The following is a 23,892-nucleotide window of genomic DNA, read 5'->3' as shown; positions in this document are numbered from 1 at the left end:
GATTGAGGAGACTTTTTTTGAGAAGCTGAAGCAAATAGAAACTTGACCTACGAAATGGAATTAAAGGCTTCACATCGTGCAGTAGCATGTATTTCTTCTCTTCGTCAACTTGACAGTCGGTTTACTTGAAACAGTGTTTATGCTATAGTTCGATCTGTTGGTAAGATTTACGATCAGTCGTCAGTTATGTAAGCCCGTTGAAATCGAAATGGTATATTGACTTTTTGAAAAGTAACTATCTACTGCAACTCGTGACGCGATCTTCATGCCTCGGTGTTATAAGTTTATAGAACATAAAACTGATGACCGAAAAAAGCTCACCTTCTGAATTATGAACTATATGTATATTAGGGTGGCGCGAAAAAACCGACTATTTTTTTTTTCTGAGTCTCGTGTGACAAAATGTTAGTTTTTGATGTTTTAAAACCCCACTCCAAAGGACAGTTCAAAAAAAAAATTTTAAGAGGTCGCTCCACATTTTTTAAAACGTCAGAAATTGTCAAAAATCGATTTTTTTTTCTTCAATTTTTTTTTCTCGTTACGGTATAATTTTATAGACAAAAAATAAAAATAAGTTTCCGAAAGTTTCAGTTCAAAATTTGAATTTGGAAAGGTCCCTCATAATTTTTTTTCAATTTTTTGTTGCATTTCTTTAGATCTTTTCGAGCGACCTTTTAATATTCATATTAAAATTTCATAAATTTTTTTTCTTTAATTTAGTAAGAAAGAATCGATAACAATACACCACGACATGAATTAAAAATCAAACAAAATACCGAAAATATAATTTTTTTAATTTAATTTTTTGACGATTTTTGACATTTAAAAAAATTTGGAACGACCTCTTGAAATTTTTTTTTTTTGAGCTGTTCTTCGGAGTGGGCTTTTAAAACATCAAAAACTAACATTTTGTCACACGAAACTCGAAAAAAAAAAAAAATAGTCGGTTTTTTTGCGCCACCCTAATGTATATGTATAATCATTATATGCATATGTAAGTATAATTATGTATAACGTATCATGGCACATTGAACAGACACAAGTCCGAGACGCGTTTTAATGAGGTCTCAATGTAACGATTTTATTGCAGTTGTAATTGTAATTGCAATAGTTATAATGATCGTGGTAGGGAGGCAAGGAGGTGGCTGTGTCGATTGCCGGGTAGGAGGGACGCCGGGGTCAGGCGAGTTCGCTGCTGTCGGGGAAATGGTCGCGAGCGTCGATGCAGGCCGCGAGGTCTAGAACAAGGTGGTGCAGGGTTGGATGCTCGAGGACTTCCGCTTCCGGCAGAGGTGGATGACACCGGGGCCGCTGTTGGCGTCCTCGGAAGGACCTGTGCAGGTGCAGGACCACGTCGCAGAACACATAGCGGACAAGGAGCAGCCTCAGAAAATCGTCACCGAAGAATTGCAGGACGCTGGTTTCTGGAATATCATAAATAGTAAGGAGAGGAATGGACTTGAAATGAAAACGTGACGTTGGGACTACGGGGTCTAAGGATTTATCTACCTTGAGGTTCGTTCCGAACAATTATAATTCAAGTTTCTAGGTTGAATGGTTGGAAAATTATTCTCTCTCAATCTGTTAGCTAGTTGCTAGTTGGTACAGTTCTTAAGAGCCAACTTTGTGTCGTGCTGGTAGACAGGCGACGTTACGCAATAATGAGTTCTCGTGTCTGGGAACGATTTCCGTCTGGTCATAATTAATCCTAGTCGAGTTGTTAGTGCTTCGACTTGCTTCGACTGTGTTTTCCGTTCGATATAAATATGTATGTTTTATACTGTAGTTGGGTTCTTTGAAACACCTAAATACAGGGAAACGATCTTGTTTTACCGTTGGTAACGAGCTGTTTTCACCTTGTTTTCACCTACGTGCAATTTTCATTTTCGAATTTATCAGACTACGATACCTAATCGCTTTGAATACACGCTTGATGGGACGGATGATTCGAGAGTTTCCTTTCTTGGGCAGTTGTGCTGCTCGTGTGATATTCAAAGGCAAAAGCAAAGACGCGGTTATGGATCATAGACATTGTGCTCGTTTGAGTGGCGGGTTGGATCCATATCGAGACTTGGCAGATGGTCAAGTTTTGAAAATGGGTCGAAAATTCGTTGAACCCAAGTTTGGTGAGGAGGAAAAGTAAAAAAATAAGAACCGTTATGAGGGGGGAAAAGGCAACGCGAAATCGGGGCGATCATAACTCACAGGATGACGGGAGGGACGCAGAATCTTACCGCATCGCGAACGCGTAACCAGGCGACTAGCCTCGACCAGGAAACGCTCTACGTAGGTCTGGCATCGCTCCCAATGGTGAATGGGAAGGCTACCCACGTTGCAAATAAGGCAGAATGCGGCGAGAGGCGCGTGGAGGAATAGAGTGAACAGGCTTCCTCCGTGGCGAAGGTCCCTCAAGGTCGGCGGCGTGTCTTGAGGCGACATCAGGACCATCAGCGGTTGTCCAAAGTACCGAGGTATCTGTTGGAACACGAAACTGTTGTCCGAGTCGACGACGACGAAGAGGGGTTTCCGTGTGAAGGGGTAGAGGTCACCGGGGTAAAGACAGTGGGGCTCCTTTCCTCCCGTCGGCCTCTTCCCGTGTTCCGGGTCGCGTTTACTGCTCGTAGAAACTCCCCCCAGGTCGTACCCCACTGCAAGCAAAAGGCGAACAAAGTTTATTAGGCTTAGATGAGGGGGGTTGGAAGTACGCGTGAAAATTCGCGGCAATCGTGCAAAAGGGAAAGAGAAAGAAAGATAAAACAACAACAAAAACAACAATGTATCCGACATTAACAACATGCCTAGTGAAACTTGAGCGTGAATATCGATCGAAGTCTCGTACAGTGGAACAAATAATTACGAGTATATCGATCATAGGGTGTTGTAACTGACGTTTCTTGTATGATTATAAGTATAATACGATGGGGGGGGGGGGGGGGGGGTTTCGATTCTCTTACATTTGCACCCTGCGTTCACACTCTGTAAGTGGTGCATGGAAGACATCGTATGGCGTCTTAAAAGAAGCTATAGTTCACCGCGTATACGATTACTACAAGTAGACCGTTGGAGCATGGTCAGGCTATTGGATACATTAGGAGAAAGTAGGGTAGGAAAGACCACCAAGCGAATTGGACCGCTTTAAAGAAGGTACATCTCAGTCCAATTGGTCTGGTACCTTGTCCTCTGCAAGGAAGCCCTATGATGGAAGACATCGTATGGCGTCTCAAAAGAAGCTATAGTTCATCGCGTATACGATTGCTACAAGTAGACCGTTGGAGCATGGTGAGGCTATGGGACACTTTAGGGGAAAGTAGGGTAGGACAGACCACCAAACGAATTGGACCGCTTTAAAGAAGGTACAACTCAGTCCAATTGGTCTGGTACCTTGTCCTATGCCATGCTGATAAAAAGTTCCGCATCGATTGAAGAAGGTATCGAAGCAACTTACTCTCTTCCGGCTGTTTGACGGTCGAGAAGCAGCCGTCTGCCGAGAGGTAAAGAAGCAGAGCCCCGTTCGCGGGCAGCTCCTTGAACCCGCTAGCCAGGAAGACCTGGACCTGGCTGTAGGTTGGCTTGTAGAGTAGATACTTGTGGGGGTTATCGCGGCGCGGGGCCCCGTTTTCGGCGGGGTAGGGCCCCGGCCTGAAAGGCAGCCTACCGGCGGGCGAGGCGTCGTGGAGGTGGGTCGGGTCCTCCCTGGGTTCCCTTTCGAGGGTCTGCAGCATCCTGAACATGTCCATTGACAATTCGCTGAACTTAACTTGGTCGGAACAGTTGCCGACGATCAGGATCTCCTGCAGAGATAGGCACATGGGTGGTGAACGTTCTACGGGTGGCGAGGTCAGGGGGCCGAGTCGGTGGGTCAGGACGACGGGGTTCGCGTCCGCGTGGAGAACCCCGACCGCCGCCTCCGCCTTTACGAAGGCCTTTATCTCGTCGAGGACGAGGTTCCACTCGACCTGGTCTTCGGGCTCGTAGGTGCTGGTGTAGTCCGCTATCTGGGCGTCGAGTTCTTGCACCAACTCCCGGACCAGCTTCATCTTGTTCAGCAGTAAACACACGACGATGAACCTTGCGTAGTACCGCAGCTTCTTTACCATCAGATCAGACCTGTCCTCCTTAGCAGCTCGACTGTAGTAAGCGCGGCCCCTTATGGCCGCGTAAAAGGAATAAGCCTCGTGGAGGTAGCTGGTCTCGCTGGTCCTCAGGTAGTAGTGGTAGTACAGCTGCCCGATCTTGCTCGCTATCTCCCCGATCTGCCAACGCTTCAATCCGTACTTCGTGTCGAGTATTATCCTACAACAACGATCAGCTATTGGTCACATGGTCATGGTGGCCTCCGCATGGTGGTCCAGATCGCCCTCATCATGAACGTACAAAAACTCTCAGGACCGCGTTTTCCTCACTCGTCCTCACCGAGGAACTTGCACTTTTAGGGGTAGCGAATTAGCGGGGCAAATTACTAACCTGTGCTGCTGCTGGAACTTCCATAGTTTCGTGTAGATGTCGAAGGTGCGCCCGAAGTAGGCCTGCCATTGCTTGTGACCGTATTGAGGCAGGTCGCGGAGCCCGTTGAACAACTGTTTACTCTTCTCGAGGAGGTGGCAGAACTCGACGACTACTTTCCGCTCGTGATCGTCCATTCCAGCCATCATGACCATCTTTTCGGTGTTCGCGGAAAACCTACGGTTACGTCGCCCCTGACGCGGTGGCCCGCGGGATGGCGCCTGACTCCCCGCTGCCCCCAATCAATACTGGCGCTCTCCCCCGCATTACGGGGGCGAACAACGCCGTCGCGACGTCCTCTTGAACTCGACCGCTGATTTCCCCCTCCGCTGCTATTCGGTCGGCAACTTTACAGCTCCGATCGATGAGGAACCGCGTTGATAATTCACCGGGGAGCTTTCCCAACAACCCCTATATGCGAACCTTTGCCTTCGTCGGATATACCGCCAGATGGAAGCATCGGGTTTAACCACTTCATCCCTTAGAACGGGGTGCAAAATTCTTGAACTAAAAAATCGATCCTCCGCAATCTTTTCTTCGGGCCTGACTACAAATGCCACGATGAGAGTCGAGAGGATTCATCTTTGTTAAGAGGGAGGATTTTGGCCGAATATTCCAACTATGGATAAATGTCATAAATGTCATGGGTTAGTTATTCGTAGAAGCTAGGAAAAGACTCGGACTTGACGAAAGTTCGAGTTTCACTGTCTTCAATACTCAAAAATGGAACCCTTTTATCTCTACCCATAATCATTACACACAATGCAACATGATGTAAGAATTGTTAAACCAAAAAATTTCGAAGACCTCTTAAAATTCACTTTGCAGACTGTAGTGGAAAGTCGTGGATTAATTCGAGTCTCGCTAAAATTACACGACGAAGAACAACGAGAAAAGCCTACAACTTTGAATACATATACATATAGGTATATCGTATATTTCCATTTCCATACACAGATCGCTGCTCGCTATCGTACGAGTTGAGTTATGAGCTAGAAAAACTATTACTTTTTTACATTCGTTTGTCTCTACACGTGTGTGTGTGTGTGTCTTGTATGGTGTAGTTTATATATGCTTTGCCGGAGCGGGAGACAAATATATTCAATCGCATCCCTCGCCCGAACGTCAAAAGGCTTATACAAACTCGTTCTCGTTGATATTAATCACAACTTTATACACGGCTGATGGTGAAACGAAAGATTAATTCTGCTCAACAAAAAAACAACAAATTTTTGTCTATCCGATCGGACTAATACTTTTGTAAGTCATTTTTCGATCTACCTGTAAAAATGGAATCCAAATAAGTAAGAGTCCACGTCAGTATACGTATAACGATGATCCGCTCAGTTTCAATCCATTAATCAAGATAAAGTATTCTTGCAGAGGTAATCAACCGCATGGAGTTGACAAAATAAAGACAATTTACTATGTCACTTTTAGTCGGCACAGATGGAGAAATTCTATTGAAAATAGTCATCCAATTTCAACTCCTGGAATTTCCCCATCGTTGTAATCATTGCTCTGATACTATCCGATGGTTCTACCTTGAGCCAAATGCTCAAACCCAAGGATCTAAAATTCAGTCCATGAAAGAATTCTCCTGGACTGGAGAAACTGGTAAAGTCAATCACCGTCAGTCTATTACTCGTAAAGTGTTTTTAATTCATCGATTCAACCGAACTACTGATCATCTCAGTCCAAATTTAGCGGCCTTAGAGAATAAAACGGTACCTGGAACTCGATGACCGATATTAAGCAGAGAAGTGATTAAAATCTGAAGCCTTTTACCGCCCGAAGCTACGATCAGGAGAAGTTGAACCCCGTTAGTCGCGGGGGCTGGCAGCCGTCGTCCTTCATTACGGAGTTTGTACAGGCCCCGTTCAACCCCCGGGCTCCCAACCCTCTCCTCCCTCCTCCCTCCTCTCTCCTCTCTCCTCTCTCCTCTGGCACTCGGCAGCCGCCACCGCCGGCGAAGATTAATTAACTAGATTACGGGTGGTAATACAGCGTCGGCTAGAGACGGTGGTGGTTCTCCTCTAGCCGGCTAGATGACATACAGCTGCGTGGGCGTTGCTTAGGATAGGGTGGCGGTCGCGGTGCAGCTCCGGTTGTATCGACGGTCGTCGCCGCTCTCTCGCCTCATCTACAAGTCAATCAGGTTCGCGTGCCGTGAGACCGTCAGGTCCGTTAGCGGGGCCCAGGCCGCACGCCGCACGCCCCAATCCAGAATTCCATCCACATCCACGTCCACATCCACACCCTGAGCTGGTTCTCCTCTGGTAATAACCCTACAGACGTTCCCACCAAAGGCTCCAGTGAATATATGAATGCTTATGGAAATCTTCGCGCAATCCTCAACCGATCGACTACCGCTTCTGCAGGAATAAGATAAAAGATACCCGAGAACCCCGACGCCCATCTGGTATCGCCCCGATCGCCAACCCCCTTCACTCTCTCCACGTATAGGTATTATACAATCCATTCACCGCGTCTTTCGTCGATTCTTTTTTATCCAAGATTGGAACATCGATCCAACGTCCTTCGTTTCTCGCTGTTTATCGCTCGGTCTGACCTCGATTTATCCTTTTTTGCACCACTAAGAATGAGACTTCGAGGGTGTACGGAGAGGATGACCAATGGACTTTCGAAAAGTGAAATCCTTGAAAGGATTTGTGCTGCACTGGAGCCCCAGGAATACCCAATTACCCAGTAGAAGGTAGTTTGAATCGTCGATGATTCGAGGAAATTATCGACATCGCGTGATTTAATTTGTTACAATTAGGGCAAAGGTTGCAAGGGTGTATATGCCAAGGGGGGTTGACCAAGGGGGCGCGAGAGCCGAGTTTCTATACCGCGCCCTGCTATTAATATCAGTTAACAAGCTGATATGATCGCATCGCTTATTCGTCTACCACTCGCACACCCGTTGCCCCTGCACGCGGCCTCTACACGGTTTATCCTAGACTTTCAGAACGCGGATCGACCCCCTCAAAACGCCCAAACCGCCACCGAGAACTTTCCTCGCAGCTGAGTCACTCTGGAAACTCTTCAGACAGACAAATTTGACTGGCGATCTTGTCCAAAGTGAATTTAGAAAAGTGAAAATCATACATCGAGTTTCCAGAACCGTACCCTGATTCTGATTGGAAACCAGGTCCTATTCAGCATGTGGATAAACTATTCTGCCAGTTGGCATTTCGTCCGAACCTTTCGAATGTCCTTTCGATTTTTTTTTACCCATTATATCCAGTGGCGGCTGGTAATGTCGTAATAAAACCTGTTGATCGCGTTGCCTTCGTGACAACTGGTAATTATAATATGAATATACATATACACTTATAGTTTGTTGATGCCTTTTTTTTTTCTTTCTTTTCTCCTCCATTTGTCTTTTCCTTCTCTCATTCTGCTCTTGCTTATATGTATACACTGTTCTCTACCGTCCCACGCATACAATTGGGATGGTGGCTACTATTTATTTCCATACGTGCACAGGCTTACAACCACCCTGTTGTATGTACATACATATTACTTAACAACGTTACGTTGTACACGATTTTTCCGTGCGTTTACACGCCAGGCTTTTGCACCCAGTTTTTTTCTCCACCCTGCTGCCCTTCGCCAACCATAAATCTAGCGATGCTTGCAGTTATATTTCGCCGTGCATTTAGGTATACCCATAAAGCGGGTCGAGTCGTAAAATCGACTTTAGCAGTAAAGTTTGCTGCATGGGGAAAATTATCCAATCTTTGAAATTGAGGAGAAAAAAAAATTCGACCAACGAAAGATGGAAGTAAGTAGAACTGCGGAGACTCGGTGCATTAGAGGAGAAAAAAATTTCACGCGTATAAAACAGTATAAAACTTGAATCCGCAAATCCGTGACGCGTTTTGGCTGTATAATTAACCTTGCGGAGGAAAAAAAAAAAAAAAAAAAAAAAAAAAAAAATGCGTGTAAGGTCGAGCGGTCCATTTAATTCTCGAAACACTCGGCTTTCCGAATACCACCGTCATTATCGCGATCATCATCGTCGTTATCATCATCATTCCCAGGCGCTGGTGCGGAGTGGAGCCGGAGTTTCTCTGGGGGTAGAAGCGAGGGTTTAGGTTTACCCGGGTAGGATAGCGGCGGGATGCGGTGGGATGCGCACGCGGAGAAGAGCCGCAGGAAGCCCTAACTCACGGGGCGAGGGTAAACCGGCTCCAGACCCCCAGGGTTCACCCCAACCTCACCCCGCCTCTACCATTAACATTAACCACCGTTCGTAGGTACGGGGTGGGTGTGTTTACCACGTTCACATATTATCAGGTTACGTACACAGGCGAGCGTCCACCTATACAGATCGATTCAAAAAGAGCAACGTCAACCTCACGCCTCGTGTCGAAGTCACGCGTGCACCCGTTCTCCTATCATCATAGTTACACCGTTTAGACAAGTCATGCTCTTATATGTATGTATATGTATATACATCACATACACGGGGTGCAAACTTCACACCGCGATCTACAAATATTTAGTATCTATATAGGGGAAGGTCGACGTCGATGTAACGTGCGTGGCGTTTAACTTCATTTAACTGTGAAACTGTGCGATTGTTTTTCGATCCAGAAAACTGAAGCCGTGGAGGATACGAGGGACAAAGTGAAAGAAAAGAAATCGTACGAGGTGCAGTTACTTTTCCTCAAATCTGTAGCTCGGGGACCAGGAATCGAAACGTTTCTTTTTGACGATCAACATCGTGGAAATGTACACTGTAGTACACAAAGCTTGATGATCCTATGAGACCGGTTCAAGGTGTACACCCGATACACTTCGCTCCCCCTTTTTAAGGGAGGTGAATTTTTCGCACTGTATCTAGACGTCCTCCTCCCAGTCGAATCCCTGCCATGCAAGAGGAGTAGGGGATGCGAGTATATGAAGGGAGTCGTAACGGGGATCCGTCCTCGGGGGATGATCCCGCCTCTAGGTAAGGAATATCTTCTCCGTCGTTGTGGGGTGAGAGAGAGAGGGAGAGGGAGAGAGAGGGAACTGAAACTCGCGAGGGATCCTCTCGGCGCAGACTCCACGATACAGCCAATCGTTGGTCCCGGACTGATAACGGTGCCAAATGTGCGTCCGCCGTTACAAGCTGCAGAACCAAGCGGTGTTGGCGGTTCGTTTTCTCCCCGCGAACCTCTGACGCCCCGTCGCCATCGACGGCACCCCCGTTCCCTTCTTCCTCCCCGTCTTCTTCGTCGTAGTCTTCTTCTTCTTCTTCGGTCCCGCGGCTCGAGTAAACCGACGTCGTGTGTCCTCCGGTACGTGTTTTCCGCCCTTCCGTCGCGCTCGTTTGATCTCTACTCGATGATCTCTACTCGCAGGTGAACCTGAAGACCTCGATACTTGATCTCGCGATCCGCTGCCTTTCAGTTACACCCCCGGTTCATACGGTGGAAGGCTTAACTTGTTGTGAGGCATGCTCGCCTGGTGTGATTAGATACGTGCACATCCCGTTCCTCCAGGGGATCAAATCGTCCGTCGGCATTCATCTGGTATACTTCTAATCACGAGACGAGGTCCAGTCTGGATCCCCGCGCAGACGGTGAGTCCTGTTTTTAATTTTCCTAATCCATTGTACACTTCTCGGCGATATCCTGACCAAATGAACCCTAAACTTGGCAGGGCATTCACCTTCAGAGAGGATTTCTTCTCTTATATCAGTTCAATCGAGTTCCTCGAACTCCAACTCTAGATTCACTTTCAACCCTCCTCCCCAACTTCCACGTACAAAAATTTGAAAAATCTACTCCCACAGGTACTTAGTTGACAAAATAGATTTCTTCTTTATCTCAAATAAATTGCATTAAGCTGTAAACAACAAATATATATCTATATACACATAGAAAGTGAAAACGAGTGAATGAAATTGCTTACGTATCTATAGATACAACACATGTAGCAACCAATGTGTGCTTTGGAAGTTGAAAGTGGTAACCATATTTCCATATAATCAAGTTTTAATTTTCTATAAATATTATTTTCTTTTTTGCCGCGGGTTTCGCGTCCGCGTCGTCGATACACGCGTGAAAATTAAGTGCGTGTTTGTCGTAGCTAGCGACGTGCGATATGAACTCGTATACGCACGTACACGCGAAGAAGAGGACTTGTATAGACGTGCGGCGGCAGGCGGAGGGGTTTCCGGCGAGCGTTAACGGAGTAACAGAGTGATGTAATGAGGCCCGGAAGCAGTCAATTTGCTAGCCGTGCGGCGAGCGCAGTTGTAAGAGTGCCGCAACCTGGGCGGACCAGCGCGCGATTGCGCTTCGTAGGCCTCAAAAGCGCCGACCGTTCTCCAGGTGAATCCTCCGTCAAACGGTGGTGACGGTAAGGCCGACGGAAATTTCGCCCCGAGACGTGACGATACCGGAAAAGAGGCGGGAAAGAATCGCGCGGGAATCGCGAAACTTACCGTCTCGCGGTTTTCGAAAACGCAGAAATTGATCGATCGTGTGGAGACGGATTCGGATACCTGAAGGATCGAGGATTAATTTGTGCGTGGTGTTGTAAAATCATTGCGTTATATTGTTTTTTTTTTTTTTTTTTTTTTTTTTTGGAAATTGTTTTGTCGCGACTCCTTAAAGTTGAAAACGTTTTTCCCTGCTGAGATCGTTTGGATGGATAAAACTGGTTGAGAAAGTGTTCATGGATAAAATGTAATATTTTACATTTTGTACCGATGCGTTTAGTTAGTGTGTATAATATTTTTGTGTGAATATTATAATACTTTTTAACCGTATACAAATATTGAGGACTGTACAGCGCTGAGGATTTTTCATGTGTAAAACGGTAATCGCGACGACGGTTGGATATGACGGGATAAAAATAACTTTGATAAGGATACAAACCGCGGTGCGGACCGGAAGCTTTAATTCCGTAATGGACATCTTTAATTTTATTCGTCGTTTACTGACCGCCAACGGTTATTGCATCATAACAGCCGACTGATAACAACGCTACAGTCAAGCTGCATGAAAATACACGATATACAACAAAGAGTTCAACGTCACGTTGGGAAAGAGTTTCCATTAAATCCTTGTACCAGGATAATTTATTGGAACAGTTTTCCCTGTGAGCTCAAGTGCGTTTCAACGCTTTCAACAGCTGCGGAAACTCGCGGCTTCGGTAATAATATTTCTGCGTTTTGAAACCTTGGAGGATACATTTGGAGTAGAAAATATTAGCCGTCTTGCCTTCGTCTCTGCTTAGAAAGTGGAAAAGGACATCCTTGGATCCTGCACTGGCCGACGGTGATTTGCAAAGTTCGTATAATGGGATGATTCGACGGAAAGTACAGTCGAGGGTTGATAATAGCTGTAAAACCTTTGGTCTCATCATCGGGTTGGACTTTGAACTTTCGGATTTGGATAGTTGACGTGAAAACGGAAGAGTGATAAAGGGGAAGTTCTGAAAAAAAATTCTTGACTAATTTCTGTGGTGATTGGTGGAATGAATTAACGCGTTTAATTGCGACTTGAGTTGTATGAGCACAGAGGAGGAGGAATTTAGGGCTGAGAGAAAATGTGAAAAATCAATGAAATAGTGCCGCGTTATACGTACGCAATATTGTTATACAATAACGCTCTTTCACTCTGGAAGGAAATACCTACTTTGTGAGTGACTTTCGAAATTAAGACTGACTTACGCCGACGGGGTGGCTTTAGGGTGAAAGACACGTTGTTAACCTCGGTAAATACGCTGCTTTCGCCATCAAACGTGACCTGGTCACGCGACGGTTACTTTTTACTTCATTCCGTTTTATCGTCTGCCGACGTGAGATCGTTGATCGTCTTTGTGAGGAATCACATTCATCCCATCGTTATTGAGGAACGGCTTGTAACAGGCTGTATAATCGAAGGAACATCGGAAGAATCTGATCGCGAAACTTAGCCAGGATCAATATTATTGAGTGGAGTTTATTCACGCGGGAATGAGAAGCCATTTCGTTCAGGCTTCGTAGGTATTACTCATACCGTTTTGCTGCTTGCAAAATTGACCGACAATTTCCACCGTCTGCAGGAAGTTGTCCCTTGTACGTTGAGCATGCACACAATCCTGACAACCACACTTCCACACTCCGCTGTAACGTTGCAACCGCGATTGTGCTTCGACTCATGAGTCATGAATTTGCGGTTGTCAGTTATAGTTCGCATGGAATTAATGAACCCAGAAGCTCCTGCAGATATATATTCTCATATAATTACTTCATTATAACAGCTTTTATATACGCGACGATCGAGTTGAGGATATCGAGACTCTGCAGGAACCCTCTAAAGTTGGAAACGAATAGTTAGACGTAAGAGTTTCATGCTAAAATTCAAATCACTCGTGATATAAATCGTAGTATCGACATGCTCTTCTTCCAAGTAGGAACCGGGATGACCGGTCAAATTTTTTCGGCCATAAAAACGACGCGAACTCCTAAAAATTCAAAAAACTCCTAAAAATAGTTAGACGTAAGAATTTCATGCTAAAATTCAAATCATTCGTGATATAAATCGTAGTATCGACATGCTTTTCTTCCAAGTAGGAAACGGGATGACCGGTCAACTTTTTTCGGCCCATAAAAACTCCTAAAAATTCACCCCGAAGCCACCCCTGGCGTGGAATTGACCGATTATCATGCTTTGACCGAGAGAGTCGGGTCGCGATGAGGGTCTTGATTTACGTTCAAGTTCAAGAAACCCACGGTTGACCTTTGCACCGTCTTTACTTTTTCTCCCGGCGTGATTTCAGGGGTGCTGTGGTGATGTACGACAGCACAAGCTGTTCGTACGCAGGGGCGCTAGATCTGAAGGGGGCTGGATCTGGCACGGCAGTCGCCACCGCCGGGTCAGGGGTCAAGCAGGAAAACTGGCCTTATCGGGGTCTCGCCTGTGGAAGCACCTTTCAGCAGCTCAAACAGAGCGTCGAAAAGGCCAAGCAAGCCTTGGCTGATCGGGGCGGATACCTGGCCGGCGCTTTCTCACCCCCACCGAGGGCCAATTCTGCTGCCATATCACCGACCACTTCCATCACCGGTGAGTCTCGAAGGAAATGTATTTTTATAGCACTGTAATCTCGAAATTTCTTGGCTTTTGTAATGGAAATTACAGCTCAAAGCTACTATGGATAAGGTTTTTTGATTCGTTACGAAATTTACTGTTATATAAACATGTTTTGCGCAATTTTCCGTGCTCAAAGTACACGTTTCTATGACTTTAAGTCTTAGGAGTGTCGAAAGTGGTCTTTTCTGTACTCTGCGCATGCGCTTTCGCGCACAAATCTGACATTACGCGATCCTAACCTCAATTTGGTGTTTCGTGAAAAAACGCGTGACATACACTTGTTGTATAAACAATTTACTCGCTTAGGTAAGTGGATGATGGAAATCGACCTCAACCTTCGTTCAGCTATTTATATAAATACTTCGGCATGCAGAGCATAAAAATGTTAAAAACTACTACATTTTCAGGATAACTGAAACCATAAATTAGGGTTGAGGCCACTTGAGGCGTGTGCCAAGTTTTTTTCTCCGTGCACTTGCATTCTTCAAGGCATAGAAGAATATAGTTTTGCATAGAACTTGAGCAGTATGAAGTCCACAGGATTTAATCACGCTGTGTAAGCTTTTTTCGAAAAACTTGATTTTCAAGGTTCAGAATTTACCAAACTCTGATTTCGGTTCATTCATCATTCGCGAGGAGAAATTGACGAACTAGTTTCACCATTTTCTTTAAACCGTATGAAATTTCATTTCGTTACAATTCGGATCTCTAAAAATGATTCTTCGGAAAACGAGTCTCTGTCTTATCAACTGTCGGAATTTGGATAACAGAATATACTCGAACCCTCGTCAATTGAAAAGAAAACGTATCTTTTTTCTCTATAAATAATACAAACGGCTCGCGACGTCTGTCGATGTAAGTTCAAAGTTCAGACTCCACACAACGAGCATATCAGAAAAGCAGAAACAAATGGGACGATTAAACTTTGAAAATGAGCGGGAAAATCGATTCACCTATAATATATTATATTCGATAAACAATTCTATAAAATTTCTTGCTCCAACCCCCACAAGCTATCGTAGGTAAGTGGAATTATAAATCGGTGTCTCCTGCGGTGAAAACAAAGGGGAAAACCAGCGAAGCAATCTGCGTTTGGGTCGAGATACATTTTTTCGATCGGTTTCTCCTCCTTTTTTTTGCTTTTGCGGTAACGGTTATGGCAAGATGGTGGGTCGATCATGGCGGCGGGGCGGCAGGGAATGTCGGCGACGAAACGGCGGGGTGTGGTTTGGGGCTAGCTGTGCCCGTTTCCATGACAACCGACCGCCCTCCGACCCTGCAGGGGCGAAAACCACCCCTAGGGAAGGCCGGATGCTGCCTTGAGCATCCCGCCGCGGCTATCTCTTCGCAGCTTCGCAGCTTCGTTGCAGCCTCCGTCCCTCTTCGCTCCGTTTTCCCTCGTAGGTATAAACCTCCCATCCTCCACCACCAGCCAGGGTTCCTTCCACCGAATCACGTAGTACAGCTACAGCGAAAAGTTTTGCCTCACCCTTATTATACACCAAAAACAAAACCGACCCTCTTGATTTATTCTTTAGTTTTTTTTATCATTTATTTCAATTTTCATATTTAGTAAGTAAAACAATGATAAAAATTCATACTTTAATCACATAAATTAATATTTTATTGCGATGTTTATTAGAGTTTAAAAACCATAAACGATTTTGAGGGAAAATAATTGATTATTTTTCGGCATTCTTAGCCGCGCATCGTCGGAACAATTTCGACAAGTTCAAATACAGAACTTGGGTCTGGCGATATGGCTTATCGAACGTAGACATCAATTTTGTCCAATTCACAGTTTATTTTACTTTTTCTTAAGACATTTTTTGCTCACACTTTTTCCCCTTTTAGACGTGAAATTGAGTCCCAGATTTTCACATCCGTGGAGGTTTTAGAGGCATTTGAATTGAGATTAAATTATTTTGGCTAATTTTCATTTCACCCTCTAAAAAATGGTTATTTTAAAATCAAGTTTCCTATAATCGAATGAAAACTTGACCTAGAAAAAATTAGGTTATTACTGCGCTATCTCCTGTAACTTTAATTAATATAAGGAAAAGTACAGGTGAAAACGATTCGTCGACACGCAATTTTACGTCCCATCATCTGTAAGCGCAGTACTATCGGTCAGGTTTCTCTGCATAATGTATAACTAACGTAGATCGGTCTTGTTTGCATTGGTAATTGATGTTTGACAAGAACGCGCACGGTTCTATATCTACATATATTCGCGTTGACTATCGTGTTTGTTCGTGGCAACGACACGTGGCCTTGTCCCTAGTAGCACGATAGATTTCAATTTTTCAAGCCAAAGTCACACGCGTTTGCACGTATGAACAAGGCTCACCGCCTTACCGCGATTCGACAGCCCAAAACCACATACTTAAATTGTAATTTTCATGAATGCAAAGTAATAAAAAATCCGCATTTCCGTTCATTTTGCTCATTGTTTTTCTTTTTTTTTTTTTTTGGTTTGTTTTTTTTTTTAGCTACGGAAGTGCAATTATACGTTTGCTACGTATTTTTCTACGCTTAATGCAAATCTGATGTAAAAAAAAATTTATTGAAACTAAAAACAACCCCTAAAATCGGGTGACATTAACGGGGTGAATTATCAACATTGTTTTAGACAGTGTTATTGAACGAGATTTATAAGAATATTTATTTCGAGAGAGAATAGACCCCCAATATTATTCATATGCGCCCTTAAGGAGGGTGAAAACTACCCCTGTGCATTGAATTTTGTAAATTTAATGTCCATTCTAAGATCTCTGTTTGGGAATCAATGAATTCCAAGCCTTTTTAGCATACGTTTATTTAAAAATTTCTCCGCTAACGAATTACATTCGTGAAAATACTTTTTCTTCCATACGTTTACTTATAAAGATTGTAAAGGATTATGAATTCACGAAAGAATCCTAATAGTTTCAAAGTTTAAGTATTTTTTTCACCAGTGAATGCAAAAAAAGAAAAATGAGAAAAATTTCGTTTTCGGTAAAAAATATATATCGGTTAAACGACGCGTGACTGCAGTAGAACTGCATAAATTGCGCGAACTGCAACGATTCGGATTCAGCACCGTTTCGCCCCTAGTTAACCCCTTCGGAAGAGTTTATGCCCTTAGTTTTCGGCTCGTTGAGTCTGTTGTGAAAAACACGCGGTAACAACGGGCCGCTGTCTAGGTGCGAGATGAATTTCTTTTCGGATTAAACGAGGCGGTTATGCACTCGCGATTCGCTAACTTTTACGTGTGTGCACAATACATGTGACTTTACACGTGTGTCCTGAAACAAAGCGAAGTACGAAATTCCCTTGCGTGTCGTTGATTGCCCGTAAACCGAGGGCAGGGGGGGGGGGAGGGGTGCACAAAGAATATGAAGCCAACGCCTCAACCTATGGTTCAGTTTTATGCCAAATTTATTTGCAGACATTTAGCACTTGGAAGATTAAAAAAAAAAAGTTTTCTAACCTACAAGACAGTGAATGTATATTACTTCAATTTATCAAACGACCATGAAAGCTGGTGAAGTTCAATCTTTTTATATAACGCGATATTTCTTACAATTAGACGTTTCTATGACGGTAGAGTAATTCTGTGAATGCGCATGCGCGGAGTACTGAAAAGACCACTTTTAAGTCCTAGGAGTAAAAAGTGGTCTTTTCTGTACTCCGCGCGCATGCGCTGTCGCGATAAAATCTGACAGTACGCGACCCTAACCTCAATTTTATGCTTTGTGAAAAAACGCGTAACATACTCTTTTCATATGAATAATCGTCTGCAAACAGGAGGCGACGGCATCTTCGCCTTGCGTATATGCAATATTCGTCCTCAGCTCACCTACGACTCATATTACAAACTTACGCTCGGTTCGAAAATACCGAGTTTGCCTCCTTGTTACACAATAAACTATTTTTACTTGGTAAAATCTTTCAGAACATTGATCGGGCTTACATTTCTCTTGTGTGCATATTTCATGCCGATATTAGGTAAACGAAATACATTTTTTCTTTTTGGTGAAAATCAAGTTTGCAACGTGTTCGTTCGATACAGTAAGGGATGAAATATACTCACGAACAAAAAACAAAAAAAAAAGAAACAGCATGGTGGAGGGTAGATTTGAGAGAGTGATATATGTGAATATAACACCATATGCATTAACATTGATATTATGATAGCCAGAGGGAATAAATCCTGACGATGATTATCATTGTTATTATTATTCGTCCAGTGTCGCTTTGCACGTTATATCTTCGCGAAATCTTTCTCTCCATCGCTTTCTCTTCGCCGGGGTGTTTCATCCCTCCTCCGAGTCTTGGCGATGGGTGCAGCAGGGTGAATCCAGGGTGACCCGGAGCAGTCGAGGGTGGCCGCGACGCGTTGATAATTGCCGGTATCGGTTAACCCGGGCCTCTGCCGCCCTTTCGTTGCCCTCATCCCTCATCCCTGATACCCGCAGGTCTAGCAGAGACCCGCAACGTTTTCCTCCCCCACCCCTTTTCATCGCCACACTCTCGCCCTTCGCTTCCGCCAACCACCGACTATCGCTGCAGGGAAACAAATTCTGGTCATAATCCATCCTTGGATTGTGTTCAGTGGGATCAAAAACCGAGAAAAGGTTCTTCGATTTAAGCGTGTCTCGTTTTTGGGCGGTTTTGGAAAAAGGACAAGATAACAATCGATGTGAAAATTAATAATTATAGATACGGAATTATCGAGGTGAGGATCGATTCAAGCAAAAAGTTTGCTGAAATATTAATGGATGCAAATGTAAATATTTATGGATGCCTGAAAGTGATAATACAAACGGAAGGATCAATGGAAAGGAAAAATCGTTTGGTACATTATTTTCAATTCGATTATATAGCTGCTGTTTTGAAGAGAATAAAATTTGTGAATTCGAAATCAGTTCAGGTTTCAACTCATCACCACTCTTAATTAATTCAATCCTCAATCGATAATGAAAACAAATAGCAAGAATTTCACATATATATAATAGATCAGACGAAGAGAACATTCGATTTTAATTTAGTCCAATATTCTAGACTTTAGACCACTTTCCTAAAAAAAAAAAAAAAAAAATAATACATTTTTCCAAATTTCTCAAAACCCGTTCCTCCAAGGGTTGAAATGTAACTTTTTTCTCTAACAGCGCAAACACAAATCCCATATAAATAAATAAATAAATAAATAAATATTCAAACAAAAATGTTTTTCTTCCCGAATTTGACGCGGTTTGAAACGTGGACGAAAGACGAGTGTGGGGAAACGTAACGCGGGGGGCGGTCCGTGACTAATCATGATAGTTCCGCCCGGGAACGGCTGGGACACACGACTCTCGAGGTTCCGGTTCCGGCGCGTGCCGGTTCTCCCCCTGCCGGCCTGCGGGAGGCACACTCCCAAGCAATTATTACGCGATGCACAAAGCACCGCCGTGCCGTGACGAAATAGCCGCTCGCGGGATCGACGCGGAATCAAAGAGCAGATCGGGAACCTTACTTGGAGACCGGAACGCGGAACGCGAACCCTGTCTGTGCGCAGCGCTATCTCCCGCTGATCTGACACCCCAAACTCTCCCGCGATCATTATTCACCCGCCAACAAAATGCACCTCGTTATTCCCCGGAATATGCGCCTTGCACGTGTAATATCCAAGGATGTATAGGCATATAGTATGTGGAAGGAACGTAGGTACAGGGTGATTCAGGTATTCATATGTGTACGTTAGGGAGGTGGTTAATAGGGTTGTTTTTTTATTTTTACCCTCTCAGGGGCTTGAGCGTTTCCGAATTTGTAGGAAGTAATTCCTTGAGAATTTAAGCTTTTTATATCGACTATAAGATAGTCCGGTTTTTTGTTGGGGTATCAGGTGGAAATAAGGAGGATAAAAGTTTTTTTCTTGTTTTGAAATTTTATAAGGTGGTGTAAATAATGTAGAATGTTTTTTTTTTAACCAATTTGATAGCGTCTAACCCCCTGAGAAAAATTGAAAAACAACCCTATTAAGGACCACCCTAGTATATATATATATACGGTGAAATAGTTACATCTAGGGGCGATTATCACGGCTGAGAACGTATGGATTTGATAATCGTAAACTGCTGCTGCAATTTTCGAATCAATTGTAAGCGATCTTACGGGGGATGCAAAAGTTGTTTGATTTTATAATTCAGAGTGTAGGCTAAACCTAAAAGTATGAAGTAATCTTCCAGAATTCATTCATCATCCCCTTGACTCACAGCACTTTATACGGAATAAAGGATTGACTCAATTGTGAGGGATGATCCGGATTATCTTAATTTATAATTACGAAAAAACATGCGGTTAAGCCATTGTCGAAATTCAAAGATGTCTGAAACGTGATTTGTGCAAACATGGCGCATGAGGCTTCAAAAAACGTTGGCAATTTAAAATCGTCTCCATTAGTTGGACGTATTGAAATTTTCAAAACATGAAATAAAAAAGCATCGTACGTTCCAGGTTTTCCGAGATTTCAGAATACTTTCATTCTCCTAATACAAAATCAGGAAACGCTACAATACTTTCAACACTTCCTAACCTAACTCGATGAATTCAACGCTAAGTATCGGTTGATCTATTGAAAACCCCTGAACAAAAGGCTGTCTAAGAATTTCTTAGATTCCAAAAGTTATCGTTAACACCTAAAACTTCACCCCTAACCTAAAAACGTTGCATTCTATACCCTTAGCCGCTAATTATTATCACCGAATATTAAGACTTCATATTTAACCGGCGTTGACTCGAAAGATTTCTACTTGACCGACGGCCACCCTGTCATCCGAGGGGTTCGTTTTCGCCACCTTCCGAGATCCAATCAATAATCCGGTACGGTTCGTGGACTATAATTTACCCTTCAGTGTTCCTCAGCTGCGAGTAGATGGCGTTTTCAGTGTTTCAACCCTTGTTTTAGTTCCCGCATCGAATACCAGATGCCTCCGTAACGCCGGCGCTGCTTCACCTTTTAGTCCCACATCCGATTGTATGAGATTCATTTTTTACACCTTGTAGGGATGGATTGACCAGATTCACCTTGACCTTACGTTGCTTAATCGCTTTATTTCTTACTTGAAAAAGCGCTTTTTCGAGACCAACGTTACGCGCAATTTAGACCCGAATTTCAAACGATATTATTAAAAAAACAGACTCGTTCTTAATACTCCCTCTATAAATTCACCCCGATTTAACTGATTCTTAAATTCTACTGTACACGATATACTAGTCCAAAAAGCATTTCTCGACTATTAGTCTCTGAAAATTGCAGTTCCTAACTAATTCTAACTCAGGAACAGCGTCGACGTCATCCATGCAATTAATTCCTCTTTTAGTTGTATAAAAAATATCCAAAAACCCGTAGATCTGCAAGGCGACATTTTTATTTCGAAATGTGAAACGAGGCGATTATTGAGGCCCCGTTTTAATTGCCCGGTAATCCTCTTCGTCTAGTCGTCCAGCTCCTCAACCCCCTCCCACCCCTTGATCTAAAGTGCTGCACATCCGGAGGTGAAGGTGGCACTCAATTCTTATCCGACGTGACTCGGCAAGATTTCCTCCCCGAGTTTGAATGTACGTACGTATAATCGCGTCGTGTTGGTAATATACATATATATATATATATATATATATATATGTATACACAGAGGATCCCTGGACGTCTCGGTAATCGATGATTTGTCGCGACGAGGGCTCGACGGCTGCAGAAAGTCATTAGCTAGTTAATCATGCGTTATCGTGTGTGTTTAATGTTGCGTCAATGAGGGAGGAGTGAGCACCGAATAAACTCGCTGCCGAGTTCTTTGCTCCAACTGCACAGGGGGGAGAGGGGGGGGGGGCGACGAGGGATGAAGGTTGCAGGATATACGCGGCCAGCTACCCCTGCCATGCATGCACCCCCGGAGCTTCTTGGCGCGCAGTCAATATTGTTGGCGTTCAATGCAGCGTGAGCAGTCAAGCAACAGATCACTGCTACAACTCCTCCTCCTCCTCCTCCTACTTCTTCTTCTTCACCACGTTGCCAAAGGGCAATGGGAAAAGAGGTGGGGCAGGGGGGGGGGGGGGGTGGCACGTTTCGCCCCCTATTCGTGGGCCGTGCGACCCTCAGCCAGAAGCTAACGCGATCACGATCAGTAGCTCTTTTCTTCGGTTATTCCTGTAACACGCGTTCGTGACCTTATACATACATATGTGTGTGTGTGTGTGTGTGTGTGTGTGTGGGGGTATGTATTATATTCCTACAGCTATAACACAGCTCAACAAAGAAAAGAAATAATTTTTTTTTTGTTGCTCTGATTTTTTTTTTTTTTCTCGTAAATTTTGGTGTTTTAAATCATAGAATTTACGAACAGAATCATAATTGTATTATGTTGTTGTAGTATTGTGCGGGGGGCGAGGAGGGAGGGGGGGGGGGGGGGGTGGTGGTTTCTAATGCAATAATGATTTTATTCGTAAATTGTATAATTTGAAATACCAAAATTGACGGAACAAATCAGGGGAAGAAAAAAAAAATTCTTTCTATCGTGAGATGAAAAACTTGAGATATTAGATTTTTCATCTAAATATTGTTTTTTTTTTAGTTATATATGAAAATTTCGATAAAATAAGTAACTAGAGCCGATTTTGAAAAATTACGCTTACTCCTAGGATCGTTTACATGAAATCTTTGAAATATCAAGAGCAACAAAACAATTTTTGATCGGTGTAATAAATGTATGTACGTAGGACGTACGAATCTTTGATACTCTTTTTATTCCTGCCTGAAAAAAGTTGCAATACGCGTCCTGCTCGGTTTCGACGATTCTTCTTCTGCACCGATACGTTGAAAAACTTTTCTGGAAAGTTCCGAATCTTATAGGAATAAACTACGTCTCGGGACGCGGGGTTGTACGAGATAGTAACGTGAAATAAGTTTTCCTTCGTTTTGCTTTCGTCTAGGCACTTATTCAACCCTCGTCTCTGACCTTGTTTATTTTTTCTATCTTTATTTAATCATTTTTCCTACCTTAGTTTCTTCGTCTTTTTTTTATTCGATAGTCAAAATGTCAGAGAACGAATTTAAGTTTTCTCAACATTTATCCGCGGGTATCGACGTCTTTTGATACTGGTCAGATCTCCTCGAATTCAACTATTAAACAATTATCGAATACAAGTATAACAGTACTTCGAACAATTTTTCAAATTAAAAGAAAATATCGAAGAGTGTATACTTGTGCAAATTATTCTCTTATTATACCCTCGACGGTTAAAATAAGAAAAGAAAGAACAAAATAAAAGACAAAACAAAAAAAAAATAATAATAATAATAACCAAAGCTTTAATCGATTGGCGAATAAGAGAAACCTCAGGATGTGCCAAACCAGGCATAAAAAAGAAAAAAAATAATAAAAAAAAAAAATACAACTATATACAAAACCGACCTATTTCTCGACTTCGAAGCGTCCCGTAAGGTAAGATACATGGGGGGTCGGTTGCAAAAATTCCTGCAGGGGTTCGCGTGGCCGGGGGCGGTGAGGGGGGGGGGGGGGGGTACGTGTGAGGGATTCGAGGGAGGCGGGGGAGGAAAGGACCAGCGACGACGACCGGTGTTTGCGGCGTCCGCTGCCGACAAAAAGGCGAGAGAATTTCCTGAAATCCTTTCTGAGGGGCTGATTGCCATCATTACCGTGGAGTGGGCGGGAGTCGGGAGTCGGGAGTCGGGAATCGGGAGCGGCGGCAGAGCTCAGGGAGCAGTTGGGGTGCTCGGCGAGTGGAGGACAATCAGCGGTATTCAGCGCCAACGACGCCGACCGAGGCCTCCTCGACTACGAGAGGAGAGAGGAGAGAGAGAGAAAGAGAGAGAGAGAGAGGGAGAGGGAGAGAGAGAGAGGGGTGGGGGGAGGAAAGAGGGAGACGGAGAGAATCGATCCATCCGCCGCACGGCTCTCCTGTACGGCCAAAGGACGACCGCGGCGTAAGTCAACGTCTTCGTCGGCTCTCCCTCTTCCTCTCCTTCTCCTTCTCGCCCTCTTTTTTCACCCCCCGTTTCATCCTAGAGGTACAGGATCTGTTATACAATACACGGTATGTCGTGTATCTGTTATACCTGTTTGTGGTGGGCAGAGGGGTAAAAGAAAGTAGAATCACGGATTGATAAAAGGATTAGAAAATCGAATTTTCATAGACACGAATGTCGTCTTATTTGGAGAATTTAGAAACGCGGATGGTTTGAGTATGATACGGAAAATTTGAAACGTGGTAAGACGAAGTATCGAAAGGTTAAAGCGTGGAATAGTAAAATCGAGAATCTTTATACGAT

At 43.8% G+C, this 23,892-nt stretch overlaps 2 protein-coding genes across 6 annotated transcripts in view; one reads left to right on the top strand and one right to left on the bottom strand.

Annotated features, from left to right (window-relative positions):
- Positions 1 to 996: 996 nt before the first annotated feature.
- LOC124404341 (protein SCAI) lies at positions 997 to 4,762 on the bottom strand. 2 transcript variants are annotated; one of them, XM_046878403.1, is made up of 4 exons: positions 4,465 to 4,762; positions 3,446 to 4,293; positions 2,235 to 2,645; positions 997 to 1,424 (listed from the first exon to the last, which is right to left on the bottom strand). In XM_046878403.1, exons 1-4 carry the CDS (start codon positions 4,656 to 4,658, stop codon positions 1,180 to 1,182), a joined length of 1,698 nt encoding a protein of 565 aa, XP_046734359.1. In that variant the 5' UTR covers positions 4,659 to 4,762; the 3' UTR covers positions 997 to 1,179. The 2 variants fall into 2 exon arrangements, with proteins under 2 accessions (XP_046734359.1, XP_046734358.1); XM_046878402.1 differs by having other exon boundaries at positions 1,000 to 1,424; positions 2,235 to 2,648.
- Positions 4,763 to 9,644: 4,882 nt separating this feature from the next.
- The window catches only part of LOC124404359 (transcriptional regulator ERG homolog), a 42,536-nt gene continuing 28,288 nt past the window's right edge, over positions 9,645 to 23,892 (top strand). For 3 of the 4 annotated variants that reach the window (XM_046878440.1, XM_046878439.1, XM_046878437.1), the window contains exons 1-2: positions 9,645 to 10,081; positions 13,273 to 13,556. In XM_046878440.1, coding sequence (XP_046734396.1) covers positions 13,286 to 13,556 — 271 coding nt within the window. In that variant the 5' untranslated portion in view covers positions 9,645 to 10,081; positions 13,273 to 13,285. Of the gene's footprint in view, positions 10,082 to 12,036; positions 12,150 to 13,272; positions 13,557 to 23,892 lie in introns of those variants that run through there. The other variant, XM_046878438.1, reaches the window with a different exon arrangement.

The sequence above is a fragment of the Diprion similis genome, chromosome 3 (genome assembly GCF_021155765.1).
Source record: "Diprion similis isolate iyDipSimi1 chromosome 3, iyDipSimi1.1, whole genome shotgun sequence".
In the NCBI taxonomy this organism is placed as follows: domain Eukaryota; kingdom Metazoa; phylum Arthropoda; class Insecta; order Hymenoptera; family Diprionidae; genus Diprion; species Diprion similis.
This window is presented reverse-complemented; position numbering and strand designations above follow the sequence as displayed.